General features: G+C 44.3%; 1 protein-coding gene across 1 annotated transcript in view; it reads right to left on the bottom strand.

The window, feature by feature from the left end:
* The window catches only part of Smarca2 (SWI/SNF related, matrix associated, actin dependent regulator of chromatin, subfamily a, member 2), a 170,261-nt gene that overhangs the window by 55,023 nt on the left and 97,044 nt on the right, over positions 1–18,194 (bottom strand). Inside the window, 4 exon segments of the mRNA XM_038338305.1 lie at positions 1,552–1,770; positions 6,448–6,525; positions 11,193–11,420; positions 16,567–16,730. Coding sequence (XP_038194233.1) covers positions 1,552–1,770; positions 6,448–6,525; positions 11,193–11,420; positions 16,567–16,730 — 689 coding nt within the window.

Genomic DNA, 18,194 nt, shown 5'->3' with positions numbered 1-18,194 from the left:
AACAAAACTTTACATTATAGGATGGGTCTTAATTATACAACTTCAAATTTAATGGCCAAATAAAGGGAATTCAGAGAGCTGTATTCTGAGGCTACCCTAATCTTTGACTAGGTCCACACACAAGTTATTTATTTACGTGCAATTGTTCAGTCATAAATATGAGCGCTGCCTTCTTAGATTTATGTTGCAGAATCCCATAGACGCCGGGCGGTGGTGGCGCACGCCTTTAATCCCAGCACTTGGGAGGCAGAGGCGGCCGGATCTCTGAGTTCAAGGCCAGCCTGGTCTACAAGAGCTAGTTCCAGGACAGGCTCTAGAAACTACAGGGAAACCCTGTCTCGAAAAACCAAAAAAAAAAAAAAAAACCACAAAACCAGAATCCCATAGACACCATCTTTTCGAAACTCAGGTCATGTCCCTGCCATTACACAACACCCTCACATTGTACCAAGAGCACACCTGACTCAGATATCTGGTCTCAAAACCCTTCCCAGTTCCTCGCTACCCATCTACCCTCTCATGACCCAGGCCTTGGAATCCTTGGTTGTCACAGCCTGGGAATTATGTTCCCTTTGAGAAATGGATGGCGCCTAACACTGGCTTCTGTTCAGCTTGGTCTTTACCCAAATGCACATACTATTTCCAGCACTTGCTTGCTGGCCCTGTCTGGAAAGCATGCCCCAGGCTGTTCTGCCTGTTAGGTACTACATCTGCTCAAAAGAATAAAAACGATAGCTAAACCTTTGAATGAAAGGTTGAGCCCACTGGCCGTGACATTCCCTTGCAGGGCTGCTACGAGCATGCTGATATTTCTGGGGTACCAAAGGAACACTGTGAGATTTCAGGCCCCAGTCAAAATGAGAAATTACCACTTTCTGAAGAGAAAAAGAAAATCCCACAAACTTTAGAATAACATGTTTCCCCTACCATCATCGATTCTAGTCCAGGTTATCATTGGTGTATAAAACAGATAAATCACACCAGGCCGAGGTTGCACATGCAAACACAAGAGGAAACCACTGAGTTTGTATCTCCATCCAAATTGCAACCCACACTCTCTGGTCTTCAGTTTCTTCATCAAAACCAAACAGTACAAAGGACCTTCCATATCTAAATGTGCTATAACCATGAAATCACACAGCCAGAAAACAATGTCGCCCTGAACTCTCTATACAAGCCATGCAGAATTAAATCCACGACTAAAGACCATGGAATAAGGGAGAACAATTAAAAACATCTCTAAGGCTCCCTTGTCCATTTTGAGAAAGTGAGGCATTGCCAGACAATTGACCGTAAAACATTAATGTGTCTCACAACCCTAATAATCCTGACTTCTCGTGGCCAATTCTCCTCTAGCAGAAAAGAATGCTCCACTCTCTTCTTTCCCTAAGCACTGCCTGGAAACACAGAATGATCACGGTACCACTAAGACGACCTTCAGTATTCAGACCAACCAGGCCCTGCCACCAGCAACTCTGCCACAGCAAAAAATTCCAGCCGAGTCACAGAAAACACTCCAAGCGTGGAGTGAGTTTAAAAAGCCACACCTACCCGGAGCCACTGCTTCTCGGTGAGGGCGTCGCTGTAGTCCACATCCCGACGCTGGCGAGAACCCCTACCAAATATCTTCTCCTCCTCTTCTTCACAGGTGAGCCTCTCCACTTCGGCATCATCCTTAATAATCCAGGAAGGCAGCTCATCTTCCTCCATCAGGCGAGGCTTGCGCTTTGGATTTCTGGCATCCTCCCTCCGCCGGTCCATGTCCATGCGCTGGGGACAGGGATAACAGTGTCACCGGGGGAAGAGGACTCTGTGGGACAGAACTTAAGATCTTCAGAAGTCGTCTTCCACTGCAGACGTGTCCCTCTCTGTCCCTTCTATCCTAGCTGGCCCGCTCTAGTTCAAAGTTAGAGCAGTGTTTACATAAATGTAAACATGTAAAATCTCTTTCTCTATGCCCATCATTTGAATTTATTTTTGCATTAAAGAAAATACCCTCTTTAAAGACTCCTTTCAAATTTAAAAAATGTGAGCCCTGGGCCTGTAAGATGCCCCAGTGAGGATGGGTCATAGTGGGACACACCTTTAATCCCAGCAGAGGCAGAGAAAGGTGGATCCCCATGAGTTTGAGGACAGCCTGATCTACCAAGTGAGTTCTAGAACAGGCTCCAAAGCTGCAGAGAAACGCTGTCTTGAAAACAAAACAAAACAAAACAAAAAACAAAAAAATAACCCAGAAAAACAAAAACAGACAAATAGAAAAAGATGCGTCCATGAGTAAAGGTACTTGCTGCCAAGCCTGACGACCCGAGTTCAGTCCCTGAGACCTGCCTGATGGAAGGAAAGAGTCAGTTTCAGCAAGCTGTTCTTTGACCTCCACATGTGTGGTGACATCCACATGCCACATGCAAAATAAATAAATGAGGAATAAAATTTAAGTGTGAGCCCTACCTGTATCATTCATTCCTTCCCCCAAGCAAGTGAACTCTTTGATCAGATGATCATATACAAAAAAAAAAAAAGCCCATCTACTAGGGATATTGACCTTGAGCTGGAGGGTTTGCAATCTTCATTGCACAGGGAGAAACATTTAGGGGGAGGGTATGAATGACCCAGGCACCACCCACTTTTACATGTCGAGGAGTTATAGATGTTCACATTGGTCAGCTGTCACCAGTGCATCAATTTCTCAGTACAGAGTTGTGTGTGTGTGTGGAGGGGGGGATTTAGGAAAGGAACAAACTCCCCAGTTCTTCACTGTGTAAAAAGTTCAGCTCTTAGGAAGGAAGACCTTATTACAGCCGCCACCTCCAAGTCAGTCTCTTCTCAACTGGCCAAGATAACATGTGGAATGGCTTCCCTTCAAGGCCTTTGGAAGCCTGTGCCTCCACCTCTCGCTTTCTCCTTAGAAATCCTGTCTCACTCGAAGGAAGTAATGTGCCCCCGCCCCCCAGACATGCTTTAAGTGTAGCAGAACAATCTGGTATGTGTAAAGAACGCAGCACTGCTTCCCCTCTCTAGATGCTAGTTACATGTACACAGACCATTCCCACAATGAAATAAGTCATTAATCACTCATTATCCGCCTGCTCTCTCTTCCTCTGCTTCTACCATATGGAAACAAGGAGTCAATAAAACGTTTTGTTTTTTCCTTAAAAGCTGAAACTGATAGAATGTGAAGGAAATATTTCCTACCTGAACCCAAATGTGATTTAAAGATTAAGAGTCAAAGCTTCTTGAACTATGCTCAACATTTCTGGAAATCATTCTGTCTGCAGGACGGGGTGAGCTTGGGCCATGGTGGCACGGGGTAGATAAATGTGGCTGCCCTGCTCTCTCCTTCTGTACTTACTTAGCTGGTGATGCTAGATTTAATCCAGCCATTTAATGCCTGGCTCAGAAACAGATATACCCATGGAAGCTTGGCAACAGGCAAGAAGAGGCTTTCTTTAAGGCAGGACCTAGACAAGGGTTGTGTGAGGCAACCTCCTAAGAGCTATCAGGTCACTAGTAAGAATAAAATCTCCCCATGACCTCTGACAAAGTGTTGCCGCTTCAAGTTCTAGCTAGACAATTCCCGATTCCTAGACCAGAGCTTGTAACATGACCATAGTAGGTCCACAATTGGAGAGTAAGTCTTTTTTCTTTTAATAAAAATAAGCCATGTATGTGATTTTTTTTAAAAAAGAAAAAGGCAGATTCAATTAAATATGATAAGCTGCAAGCCCTAATGATTGTGTCTCTCTCTAGAGACTCTATTGTACTATGCCTTTGTAACAAATTAGCATTGGATAAAAAGACTAATTTTTGATTGAATTGTTATCTGGATATATTTGCCTTATTATAAACCTTAACATTTACAACTAATTTTAGCCTTTGTGGCAAATACAACCTCTAAAAGCCTATTGTTAATATACTGGCTCAAGAAGCATATCTGAAGCATGTTGCTAACAAATAAGATATTTAGGTAAAACTCACAGGTTATCAGTTCAAAAGATGAGTTATTGGTGTCTTGGTTTTAGAAGAAGAAAGCAATACCACTGTTTAGAAGAAAGATTATTATTTTAAGGACGCTTATTTGTTTACATTATCTATACATTAAAATAGTAAGTCTATATGAATGTGACACACAGAAATAATAAATCAAGATTTTAGATATCTGAGCTCCAGAGACTTAGCCAGCTTACATTCCATTCTTGTTTCTCACTAAACTCTTTAATCAGTGGCTGACGTGGATTCCAGTTCTATTTCCTGCCCCCTGGTGGAGGTGCTAATGAATAGCGAAGTGGCCAAAGGCAGCCAGAGAGTTAAGTTTTGAAAATTAAAGCAAACAAAACCCAGTATGGCTCCGCTCCCCCAAACAGATGCTAACGATTAAGAAATGAGCTTGAGAGCTCACAAAGTTAAGGCACCTACAAAAGCACATTCGTCCCTTAGGCAGTCCGGACTCTCAGAAGCCTGTTCTTCCCGGGACACATACTCATTCCCAAGTCAAAGGAAGACCCGGCTTCGGAAACGCTCGTCACTTCTGTCTGAGGTTTTCAATTTCTACTAAAGTCCAGCCTCAAAGAAGGAAGGAGAGGTGCCATTTCTCCCTTATCTTGGGATCACTAAGGAGTGGCTATCTCTGAGCCAAATCTAATTTGTGAGTATCTTAGGCCATAGTAGTGTCGAGCCACTGCCGGGGATACACACCTCTTACTTCAGAGCTCCCCAGTCACCCACATCTTATAGTAAGTTCCTCAAAGATGGACGTTTATTTCTGATGGGTACCCTCATCTCCCTATCTAAAAGTGTAATCTACAAATGTGGAGGGTGATAGCAGAACTCCACGCTACTGCCCTGTCTCTCTGAAATGGCTTCACCTAAGCAGGGAAGAAATACATTTCCTAAGCCAGGAGTTATTGCTATGGCTGCCTGCATTTTTCTGAGAGTTAATGGTCTTTTATTGTGAATTATTATGTGCAGGCACAATCTGTGTTCTCTAAGATAAAAGCCATCCAAACAAACAAACAAAAAAAACTCCACAAAAACGAACACAAGCATCCACTCAGCCTTAGCTCTATTCTCAAATCCTCCTAAGCTAAAAAGGCAGAGATTGCAAACCCATTGGGTCATATTTGGCTTAGTACTGTTTTCTTTGGCCTGCAATATTAAAGAATAATATTAGTGAAAGTCCTGGATTTAGTTGCACACTTTAATGCTGAGATGGCGTCTAACAGCGTGGATTCCTAGCTTCTCTTCGAAACTTGTAATTTCTGGCTCAGTGAGTCTCACATCTCCACCTTATAGCCCCAGCACCAGTAATAGAATCTTTACCACACCCCTCCTTCTCCATGAGTCTTGCTCATGCAGGGTGCATTATCCAAGACCTTAGGGCTTTCCAACTGGTGCCTCTGATCAGGGTGTGCCAGGGTTCCTTACACCACAGCTGTGGGGCACCCTCCTTCCTTCCACAATCAGGCTAGATGCCCGCGATGAAGATTAAAATGACAAAGTAATGCAGGGCACCTTACACTCCAGCATCTGGATCTGTCCTGCCAGCCAGACAAAGCCTGGAACTGTAACTCCCACCACTCACTCAATAATCCAGTACGTCACCACTGCGTACCCAGGACTGTCCTGGTCATTTAAGACAGAGTGTAAAAGCCCAAAGAAGGTGGTACCCACTGCTCTGCAGCTGCTGAGCACTCCCGCCCCCCCCCCCCCAGATGGAGCTTGTTCCCCAACCACGGTGGCATGTGGGGCACCTCACGTGTAAATCGAAGTCAAGTTTTAGGGAACTTCTAAGATGCTGTATACCACAGTACTTCAAGTGTGAAGCCACGGACAATAGATCCTAAAATACCAAGGTTCCTTAACATGAAGCACGGTTTGCTCTTTGAAACAAGGCCATGTCTTACTATGCACACGCCCCAAAGTTGTTTTTGCCTATGTATATTCTCTGCAACAGTTTCAAGGGTTGCTGCTGTTCACCTGCTCTCATGAGGAAGGAGCTGACTGGGGCACACTTAGAAGCTGGATGCTCTGAGAACAGGCTGCTATCCAGTCTGATGCTGGGCTGCAATTAGAAGTGGGTCCCAGTGAACTGTGCACCATAGAGACTGTCCATAGAGAGGGCGAAGCTGTGACTTGCCTCTGGCCAACTGCCTCAGTACAGAGCCGTGGGCCTAACACTGCCCCATCTCATTTTCCAAAGGAAGCCAGAAATCAGGATTCTTTTCATGCTGGCAACAAATGCAAAATTTTAAGAACTGCAATGTGGGCCAAACACAATATGTCTGCAGGCTAAATCCAGCCAGTTTGCAGACTGTGAATCAAAAGAAACGCATAGGCTTCAGCACCAAGGTTCTACCCAGTATGCAGGCTGCAGGCGTCCTGGATACCAGAAAGGGGGGAGGGGGGGAAGAGGAAGGCAGTGGTTCCCCATGATTCCTGCAACATTACCATAAAAAGGTCAAACTCTTCTTCCCGGCGAGCAATCATCTGGTTCAGGGTCTCGTCGTCTGGTACTTCATCTTCTTCCTGGATTAAAAAAACAGAACGATTGAACATACTTTAAGGACCAGGACTGCAGATTGTGTGTGTGTGGGGGGGGGGGGGTAATTCTGTCCTGTTTCTCCAGACAGAAAGGGAAGGGAAGGGCCCCTCACTTTTAGTACCTGCCATCCATTCATATGTTGCGAGCTTTGCAAACCCTCTTTGGCAGCAGGAAATCTGTCTAGGGTGGGAAATCTGCTCTCTAAGAAACACCAGCTCTCCTGGGTGGGGATCTTTTCTGTAACTTTTACAGCAAGCTACTTAATGTCTCCCCGCCTCCATGACCTCATCGGCAACATAGGCGTGACATCTACTTCACAGGAGGATGCCACTGCCAACCTTAACTACAGAAATCCACAGGAGACCATTACTTCATGTTAATCCTATGGCTCTGCCAACGTGAATGTGTTTATTTTCAAAGATTTACCCAGAATAATGAGTTTTGTCACTACGTATCAGAACAAGAAAAAAATCATACATAGGTATGGAAAGAGAACCTTTAAGATGTCAAATCAATGGTTTTCAGTAGGCACTATTACTGACGGTGGTTAAAACTATAGTTCAAGATCAATTAAAAACTATCGATACAAAAAATACCCCCAAACTCCACCGAATTAAAACAATCTAATGAAGTTCAAAAACAACAACAAAAGATTACATAAGGCCTGAAAGTTCCTAAATTTTATATTCTGTTAAACAAAGGCACATTATCTGCTAATTTCTCAGAAACCAACAGTTCTCACGGTCTTAGGAACTAATAGTACGTTGTTGCTTCCACGAGTTTAAAAAATATCAGGAACCTAAGCTGGATGATGTCAGCTCCCAAGACACCTTGCACACTGCAAGGGCTTAATCAGTCTTAGAAATGAATGCAACTCAATAGAGTATGTGATTCAAGACAATAATTACTTCTGAAAACCCTTCCAATTTAATTCACCCTCATGCTGATGAAAGCCAATCTGTCTAAATATTCTATTTCACACAACGAGGGGGCAGACTAGCTGGAGAGGGGGCTCAGCCCTTACAATATCGTGTGCCTGGCAAAAAAGCACTAGCTAACAGAGGTCTTCACTTGCCTTCACTGTCCCCAAAGCCACCTGTGATTGCCACCCACACAATGTGGCCATAGGTGTCCCTGGGCAAGATGCAGAATCTCCTAGAAACTGGCAGGGCACTATTTACAGAGACCTGAGTCCCCAGGGCACAAAGTGTCTGGGAAGTGTGCAAGAACTCTTGCTGTGTTCTTTGTACCCACACACTCTAGGCCAGCTGTGATGGTGGCACCCTGCGCTGCCCTGGACTGCTGGGACGGAAGCCATTCACCACAGTCTGCAAAGGGCTCCTGTTGGCTTTCCATCAGCACAGACCACCAGAGCCTGTTAACAGTTGCCTGACACAGGCTTAGTCGGGGAGGGACGTGGAGCCCCAGCAGGCTGCTAACAGTGAGGAACGGTTAGCAAGGATCCCCCCTGTAGGCCCTACATGGTGGTGGTCTGCATGCCTGAGGGAGATCAGCTTCTCCCAGTGATTTAGGGGGCCCTGAAAACTCCAGGCTTCCTCGCCCATCATCTCACCGGGGCAGGTAACAAGGTCTTTCAAACAGTAAAAAAGAATGCAGTGGAGACTCCTGGCTGAGCACCGGCTCTTTCCACTCTATATACTATTTAAGAGTGGGCTAAATATTTTATCACATGATTTATTATTTGAAATGTATTTAATAGTTATTATAGTATTTATTCAGTATTTATTTATTACAGAAATACATGTGCTATGGTGTATGTGTGGATATCGAAAGACAACTTGTGTGGGTCAGTTGTCACTTTCCAAATTGTGGGTCCTGAGGCCAAAACTCGGTTTTGCAGGCTTGGTGGCAAACACTTTTACCTGCTAAGCCACATCACTAGTGCATAGTGTTTCAGGAAAGGGCCAAATATACAGACAAAATGAAAAGGCACCTGGCAATTTGACTCCTAAGTCTGTAGCAAATCTTCAACCTTAAAAACCAGAAATGGTGAATGATTTAGCTTTGTAAAAAGGTTTTAGATGTGTGTGGATGTATGAGTGCATATGAACAATTTTATTTCTCATCATTTCCTGAAATTCAGCAGGTAACTAGTCAGGTATATTTAAGGCAGGCAAATGAGGAGGCACGATAGCAAAACACTCTTGGCTTTGCAAAGACTCAGGATCCTTTTACTTATCAGCCTCTACTTCACACGCAAACATGTATTCACTTATATATGGATATGAGCCTTTGATGGGCATGCCATGATTCATATAATCACAGATAGAGAGCAGTCGATAGTGGGGGTAATGTATCTTCCTAGGAAGGAGAAATAAAATAGTTACAGACAGATGGGGGCAGAGACTGGACTGGGAGGATCAGATGGGTATGGAGAGAGAAAAAGAGGTGAGGGAGGGGATACAGGGAGAGACAGCCCGAACTAAAGGTCATCTGAGGGGTTTTATGAAAACTCTAAAGCATAAACGTATATGAAGGTGATCCGAATTGAAACACCAAATAACGGGGAGGGGATGGGAGGAGAAGGAGTTCCTACGTAGACATCTCCTGTCACCTGAAGAAGACTCCAGTTCTGGAAATGGGTTACAACTAATCGAGTCGTTGGCCAAATGTGCCCCATGGGAACCTCCAAACACCCAAAGTATTTTCAGGACTATTGGTTGCTCTCCACAAACCGATGGCAAAGCCGTGCTGCTGAAGACCACACTTACACAACACACTGAACATGAAGAACTCAAACAGAGGCGCCTACCTAGAGCTCCCCTTTACTGACTAGTGTTTGCCAAGGTCCTGGAAGGCACTCCGCATGCTATGCCAAAGCAGAAAGGTAAACACCAGTCCAGCTGCAAAGCCTTCAGCCATCAGTGGTGACAGGAACACAAGAGGTGCTAGTACTTTAGTGTCACAAAGCCTGTGGGACGAGCCAGCCAAATCTGATTGGATTTAAGGCCCACTCTATGAGATGGAACCTATTCCCAACAGTGCTGGGTGGCCAAGAACCTGAGGCTAACAGGCCAGGGACGTTAGGAGAAAACCCAACACCACTGTTCCTCAACAAAATGACTCTAATGACATTTGGCTACACTCATAGTTCAGTTTCTTGCTCAGTTGCTCAGACTTCATCAGAGAAGATTATTCCTGCCATAGACAGGAATAAATACAGAGATGTGCAGAGAGAGAGAGATCGTGGAGCACTGGGTCCTAAATGGGACGTCTCCATCACTTCCCTACCCTCAAGGTTCAGGGAATCCTGTGAAAGGGAGGCAGAAAGACTCTGAGAGGCAGAGGGCGTAGAGGACACCAAGGAAACACGGACTCCTCGGCACAGCAGGACTGCCTCACAGAGAATGCAAATACAGCAGCATGCATAGGGCCTGCGCAGGTCTGGAGCTGATGGGATTCCGGTTCTCAGAGTGGAAGTGGACACAGACCCCACCCTTAACCCAGGAGTCTTCTCCAACTGATGCCATCACAAATAAGAGAGTAAGAAAGCAAGAACTGATGTGGATTTTGGTGGGTGGGGAGCTGGGGAGAACCGAGGAGAAGATGGAGGATGGGGAGCCATAATTAGAATGTATTACATGAAAAAAAAATCTATTTTCAATGAAAAAAATAAATAAAAAGATTCTTAAAAGAATTTAATTTTTAATTTATAGAGGACTTGAAACACACAAAGCCAATCCACACACATGCAAATGAGAACAGTATTCCGTGTAAATATGTAAAATAAACTTATGCTCTAACTTCTAAGTTCGAGTACACAAAAGCAAATGCGTTCATCACCGGACAGCTCCATGGTAAGAACCGGTGTTGCTAGTCTGCATTCTAGATGTTACAGATGTGTTCTTAAATGTACTTCAAGTTCACTTCAGGCTGTGTGCGTGCGTGTGTGTGTGTGTGTGTGTGTGTGTGTGTGTGTGTGTTTGGCTATATACCCCAGTCCAAAAAGGAGTGAATATTTAGAATAAAATGTCTGAAACTGGTCATCTAAAAGAATAAAATGATGCGATAAAAGACAGATAATCAAAACACTGTTTGCACAACTTTGGCGAGTTTTGTAAATAAAAACTTTAGGACTCTGTTCCCCGCCCTGCTCTGTTCTTAAAAAGATCCTTTTTGTAGAGGTTAAGGTCAAGGTTTCCAAACTCATGACCTAAGAAAGCCGTGAAGGGCCGTCCTAAAAGTGTGTTGAAAGTAGTCCCATCCCTGATTAAAAAGCAACAGCGGCAGGTGTTTTGAAGTACCAGAGGAAGAAAAGAAAAATGAGGTTGGACTTAGCCTATCTAGTTAACTAGAGTTCTACAAAGCATAATTCCTGCAGTCTCACAGTTTTCCTATAGGGGGCAGCGCTCACGATACAATAAAATATACTTGGTGGTACCCAACCCCCAAGAGGAGAGGGAAGCATCCACAGGCTAAGCTTTTGAAAGTCCTTTGGTAATAGTTCTTAAGACACTCATATGAATAACTTTAAGAGGTTTTCTGTGTTTGGGTTATAAGATAGCAGCTAATTTAGTCATTTTAATTAACATCAGCCCAGAAAATTCTTTAAGGAACAAAGACGTTATTTTTAATCCTTTCGAGACAAAAGGTCACTGTTAGATTTCTGAAACTCGGCTTTCTATTATACCTCATTCTCCTCTTCATGCTCCAATATGGCCTGCAGGAACGCTCTCCGCTCGTGGCTGGATGACTTCTGATCAAACATGCCCGCCTGGATAACCTTCTGGTCCACATTCAGCTTGTATTTCGCAGCTGCGAGAATCTTCTCCTCGACACTGTTGACGGTGCAGAGCCTCAGCACCCGGACCTCGTTCTGTTGACCGATGCGGTGAGCTCGGTCTTGGGCCTGCAGATCCTGTTTTTGAGAACAATATAAGCTGTGAGGGTCCAGGGACCTGGGTTAACCCAGCACACAGGGCTACCTTAGAGGGAGATGTGGGAGGGTTATGTAACCGGCCTTTACAAAGGTTAGATTTTGCTTACATGTAAACACACACACACACACACACACACACACACACAAAGCTATTGTCTTTGGAAAAATTCAAGGTCATTTTCTATTGAGAAAATCAGGGCTTAAATTAACCACACCAAGTGAAGTAATATCATCGCAGGATTTGAAATCTAGCTCTAAAATAAGGTTACCTACCTGTAGGTTTGCCATGAAAATTTGCCCTTCATTGAAACAAAACCCAATACATCTGATGTCAGAATTAAGATTTAGATTATTACCTACAAAAACATTTTTAAGTAGGAAGACGCAGTCTCTTCATTGCCAGGTGTAGTTGCAATGACAACACTGCATCACTGAACTGCATTTTCATGCATTGCACACACATATACATGCACATGTACATTTCATTATACATACAAACCTACATATATTATACAGATAGTAACTGACCAGCTACCCAATTCCTGGACCTAGCCCTATCAAAGACTCAGTATTTCATTTTACAAGTACATCCTAGTAGATCTGGAAAGGCAAGTGATTGCTAGTAGGACAATAAAGTAATTAACTGGGGGAGGAGGGAGGGAGTGGGGGGGGGAAATTGGCATGGTATGCCAAAATGTAAACATTGGGCATGACTCTGCCTCAGAATTCACTTTTGGAAGTTTATCCTGAAGAAACTACCAAGGGTGCACATAAATATTTATAAATAAGAATGGGCATTTTTCAACATTACCTAGTATTTCTGTATTTTTTTTCAAAAGAGGAAGTAAACATTCAATGGTACCAGAACGCCATTATTGCATGATACAGAGCAGAGACACAAATCGTCAGAAGACTCAATGACACAGAGCTGTGGGTAGCAACTAGTTGTGAAGCAGCACATACACCTGGTCCCTAGTGTGCACATCCACCAACACCACAAACAAGATGAGAACGTCAAACACCAGCATGCCAGCAATGCTTACATTGCCCACTGGTAGGACCAGAAGCTGTATCTTTAATAGTTTTCATTTTGCTTATACGTATTTTAACAGTTTCCTCTACTTTAAACATGTTAATCTTATAACAGGGAAAAGTTTTGTTTGTTTGTTTGTTTGCTTTGTTTTTTGAGATAGGGTTTCTCTATCGTTTTGGAGCCTTTCCTGGAACTCACTCTGTAGACCAGGCTGGCCTCAAGTAAAGAGATCCACCTGTCATTGCCTCCCGAGTGCTGGGATTAAAGATGTGTACCACCACTGCCTGAAGTAATGTAAAAAAGGTTTGAGTGAAATCTTTAAATAAAAACTTCCATAAACTTTGGAAGCCATCACCTAACTACAGCTTCTCACACAAAAATGCCAGGGCATGGCCTTTGTAGTGACATGGTCCAGGCAAGGGACCAGGTCTGTTGCTGATCAGTTGTTTGTGCTCGTGCCAGTGTGTGTTTGGGCAAAGGCCTATGCCCTTTCTTGCACTCCTGGCATTACACTTTGGACATGGCTGATACTCAGCTATAAGCTTGTCCTTTTAGCCAGGCCAGGTTCTTGCCATCTGTGCAACACAAGGGGACAGTGGACAAAAGTGTGCCCAGGAGATTTGTTTCTGCTGCAAGGACCTTGGAAACTGGGCAATTAATTAGGCAGAAGTTTGCCCTCAGAAGATATATGAACAAATTCATGTAAACTCCTTTGTGGAGGGCTTGAACCTCATCTCAACACATCTTCACATTCATAACAGTCAATGACAGCCTCTGTGTCACCAACCTTTCCATTAGAATTAGGTGAGTGAGCCAATCATTTTGGTCACAGAGATCATAGTAAAGATTTGGGCTCTCTCAGCCAGAAGCAGAAACTGTGTTCTCCAAAAAGACTAGTCCCTTCACCAACCTCAGGCTTCATATTTATGCTCCAAACATGACAATTAGTCTCCTCTTTCAGGGAGTAGCTGACCAGGATTGCCCAGAAGGGGTAATCTTAGACCAGGCTTACCCAGAAGGGGTAATCTTAGACCAGGCTTGCCCAGAAGGGGTAATCTTAGACCAGGCTTACCCAGAAGGGGTAATCTTAGACCAGGCTTGCCCAGAGGGGTAATCTTAGACCAGGCTTGCCCAGAAGGGGTAGTATTCTGCCCTCTGTATAAAAGAGGCTGATAAACCCACAACACTAAAGTGCAGGTGGTGGCAGATGACAGGGACAGGGTGGAAAGTCCAAGAGTCTTTGGGAACTTGTTGCAATGGTTTTGGTGGCAGAGGTAGCAATTCGGGTTTGTGTAACTGGATCACCTGTCTATTTGGAAAGTAGTCACAGTTGGCATTTCTAGGATGGAGAAGGTTGAAGAATGCAAGTCCTTAGGTTGCATGGCATAAACAAGAGCTAGGTGCTATAGTTACTGGGTGGGTTACTATTTCTGAAACTTCTCTCTATATTTTTGTTTTACTTTGAGTTTTTGTTGTTTGTTCGTTTGTTTGGGGCAGTACTGGAGATTAAATCCCCAGCCTCATACATCTAAGCCCTGCTTTTACCTTTTTTTGTTTTTCTTTCTTTTTTTTATTCCTTCCTTCCTTCCTTCCTTCCTTCCTTCCTTCCTTCCTTCCTTCCTTCCTTTCCTTCCCTTTTTCAATACAGGGTTTCTCTGTATAGCCCTGGCTGTCCTGGAACAATCTCTGTAGGCCAGGCTGGCCTCAAACTCAGAGATCCAGCTGCCTCTGTCTCCTGAGCACTGGGATTAAAGGCGTGCACCTGTCTTCTTTGTTTTGTTTTTGTTTTATCTTTCACCACCACCACCTGGCTTACATTTACTTTTTAAAACAAAGTATCACTAAATTGCCTAGACTGGCCCTTAAATCACTCCCTACCACCAAATGGGATTAATCTTAATTGTAATCTTCCTGTTTCTGCCTTCTGCCTCTTTTACAACTGACATTACAGACCTGTGCCACAAGGGCCTATTTATGTCTGGGATTTCAATCAGTAATCTCAAACTTCACACCTCTCATTTATGTGTGATGATTTGAATGAAAATGGCACCCACAGGCCCATAGGGAGTGGCACAACTAGGAGGTGTGGCCTTGTTGGAGGAAGTGTATCACTAGGGGTGGACTTGATGTTTCAGAAGTTCAAGCCAGGCCCAGTGTGGCTTGTTCTTCCTGCTGCCTTCAGATCCGGGATGTAGAACTCTTAGCTACCTCTCCAGCACCATGTCTTCCTGTGTGCCGCAATGCTTCTTCCCACCGCGATGATAATGAAAGGAACCTCTGATCGGTAGGCCAGCCCCAATTAATTTTTAAAGAGTTGCTGTGGTCCTGGTGTCTCTCCACAGCACTAGAACACTGACTAAGACATGTTATCTGAACTCAAGAGCCCAGCTAAGAAGATGGCCTCTCTGAAGACTTTATGGTTGACTGCTTTTGTTATACAGCCATGAAGCTTCCAGATAAAAAGCAGAACTCCAGAGACTGGAGAGATGGCTGCTCTTAACCCAAGTTCAATTCCCAGCAACCAAATGGTGGCTCACAACATCTATAATGAGATCTGGCGCCCTCTTCTGATGTGTAGGCATATATGCAGGCAGAACACTGTGTACATAATAAATAAGTAAATCTGTTTTTAAAAAAAATGGAAATCCAAAGTTGTGTTTCTCATCAAGAGCTTGAGGAGAATCTGATGAACGCACGATTTGGTTGGTACAAACCCATGCATTCTCCCTTCACTTCCAGGTAGGTCTCACAGTGACAGCAGAGAGGGAGGAAAAATCACTGATCTGTCGCTCTGATAGGAATCCTGCCCAAACTACAGAATGTAATCAGGGATATTGAAATAAATACATAAAAGTTGTTTCTGAACTTGAAGCAAACAGACTCTGCTGGGGGCTCCTGCCTTTAGTTTTGTTTCAATCTTCTTGTCCACAGAGAACGAGGAGGATCAACGCTCAGCAGAGGTACCCAGGCTCACTGAACGAGATACCTGGGGTGGGGGAAGGGCGAGAAGGAAGCAGGGCTGTCTTTTGATTCTAATGTAACCCTGCACTCCACTTCCGGTCAGCGGCACTTTCCGGAAGTTCCTACCACTCAGCCTTCCCCAATTACCACAAGATGAGCACGTTACAGTGGAGACGGGTGAGATAGACAAAGTCTGTGTTCACACGTGAGAAGTGTAGTCCCCCCTTTTAGCAGTTGGAGTCCAGGGATGGTGACGATATGTATGAAACCCTGCTGGTATTATTCCGCCCAGTATCTTACAGGCAGATGCCTCCTGTCCTACAGTTTCTTAGGAAGCCTGTGACCTGAAAGATCTAGCCAACATTTATTCTGGAACCACCAAAATATCCCTTTAAAAGAACATATCTAACGCCACCTAGAGAAACAAAAGCTAATCAAAACAAATAGCTTCCATGGGATATATTCTTTTTCATGATTTTAAATGACTTTAAAAAAAACCAGAAGGTTAAGAATCCTATATCAACTGTCCATGAAGAAGTTATTTAACTTGCCTGGAACTCAGTTTCCTTAATAGCAGAAACGTAAACAGTAACTAACATTCATGACCTTTTAGGGTGACTGTGAGAACAAGTGAAGCAAGGCATGCCAGGAGGCCCGTGCAGAGGGAGGGCTCTGGAGGGCTAGCCGCTGTGTTCCTCAGCGAGGACTAGCCGCTGTGTTCCTCGGCCTGTTTTTACTATTACTGGTCCTGGAGGGTGAATGCAGAGCCTCCTGAGAACTCAGCTCATAGTCCGCCTCTGAGCTCCACCCCGCGCCCCTGGAACATTTTGATTTATCCTTCACCAGATGCAATTTGCTCAACGGCAATCCCAAGAGATGGGATTAAGACAGAAGAAACTGAGTTTTCCAGCCCACTTCTAGCTCTTGGCGGGCTTGGGTATAACAGGGAAATAGCTGTGCTCCAAGGAAGATAAGAAAACAGCCATAATAATTGGCTGGGCTATTTCTCCTTTGGAGAAATTGCCCAGTCGTTTAGAAATGTGCTCTGTCCTATAAATGTGAGTGATGGAACTGATAATCTTGCCCTTCCTCTCCAGAGGGAAGCCTGGGCACCCAAGTAGACATGCGCACCTGATGAGGATTCCAGTCGCTGTCAAAGATGACCACCGTGTCCGCGGCCTGAAGATTTAAACCGAGGCCCCCAGCTCGTGTGCTCAGCAAGAAAATGAAATACTGGGACCCAGGTTCATTGAATTTCTTCAGCAAGGCAGCACGATCCTCAGACTTGGTGGTGCCTGAGGGGATAAGAAAAATAAATTTGCCAATTAACTCCAGTCCAGAAAAGGTAGAGAACTAGACAAAAATGCCTGCTTCGTTGAGAAATACACCCACAGTTCTCTTAAGCACTGGTGAGGTAATGGTTGGGGTTTGTGTAGTTCGGGAAGGAACTGGAAGTATGTTTGCAACTAGAAAAAAAAAGAGAAAAGATAGAAAGGAAGAGAGTGTTTACACGTTTCTGACCAGACACCTCTGCAACTCCACAAATTCTAGAACATTCTAACTCTAACATCTAATGAAAACATTCCTTGGACTTATGTCTGGACTTAGAAATAATGGATAATTTAAAAGCCACCCGTGTATGTACAAGTATACTCACATGTTGGAAACAGTGACTTTAACGGTGCAAAGCAACTTTTCTGAGAGGCATAAGAACGAGGACTTACTTATCCCAAGAGAATCAAAGCAAAAAGAAATCTGCTCTCCACCGCCTGAGCATTTGGGTTGGTACTGCGGGCAGGATGGCAAAGCCATCCAAGTAACGGGCTGTTTCCATTCTGAAGCCCTAGAGCCACAATCTCTAAAAGTGAACCTCCGTGTTTCTGAGACTAACTCTCTGCTTCGACCAGGCTGTTGGATACTAGGGGCGGTCACAACAGGGAGCTCTGAGAGCACACTAGGCAGAGATCACCAATCCCCCCAGGTGGCACTCACTTATGGGCACAAGTGTGCTCCACTCTGACCGTCTGTACCAGATTCATCCAGCCTCTTCATAAAACACACAGTGGAAGGGACAACATCACACATCGCCAGTGTTCCACCTGCATGTACTTCGCTAGGGAAGTGCTGATGCTGGCTGATGGGGAGAATCTAAGCGTGTTACATGATACTCCCTGGCTGGCTGCTGTACAAATGTTTCTCCTATGCGATGTTCTTTTTTTTTTTTTTTTAAGATGAAAATATACCACAATTTATTTCAGAGGCTTAAAACATTTAACTGACTCCAGCCAAAAGAATCAAGTTACCCACTCGGGTCAAGTTCCCAAACATGGGGGATCTGTTTTTTACATTTAGTAAAAACTAATGAGCATCCCCAGGAGGGAAGATAATCCATCCCCCAAATACAGCGAGTGGGGATGAGGGGCGGTGATCTGGGCTCTCCTCCTGCAACAAAGCAATGCCCTTCAGACTAGTCTTACTTTCTAAATTCGACGTTGTGTTTGGTGAACTGCTGAGATCCTTCCAGGGGGAACTGCAGGGAGCTAGACTTGGGGGAGGAGTAGTTTTATTGAGTGGGGCTCAACTGTCAAATCGATCGCCCCCCCCCCCTTACTGTCTTGCTGAGATTAGAGCAAACCACTTCTCTGTCCATGATGCTAATGGAAGACACGTTTTGTTTTGAACTTGGCCTCCTCTATTCTGCCTTTCCAGTTAGTTTTCTACACAGAAAAAAAAAAATGTTGGCTTCTCTCTCACGGTTT

The sequence above is a fragment of the Arvicola amphibius genome, chromosome 1 (assembly GCF_903992535.2).
Source record: "Arvicola amphibius chromosome 1, mArvAmp1.2, whole genome shotgun sequence".
Taxonomy (NCBI): Eukaryota; Metazoa; Chordata; class Mammalia; order Rodentia; family Cricetidae; genus Arvicola; species Arvicola amphibius.
This window is presented reverse-complemented; position numbering and strand designations above follow the sequence as displayed.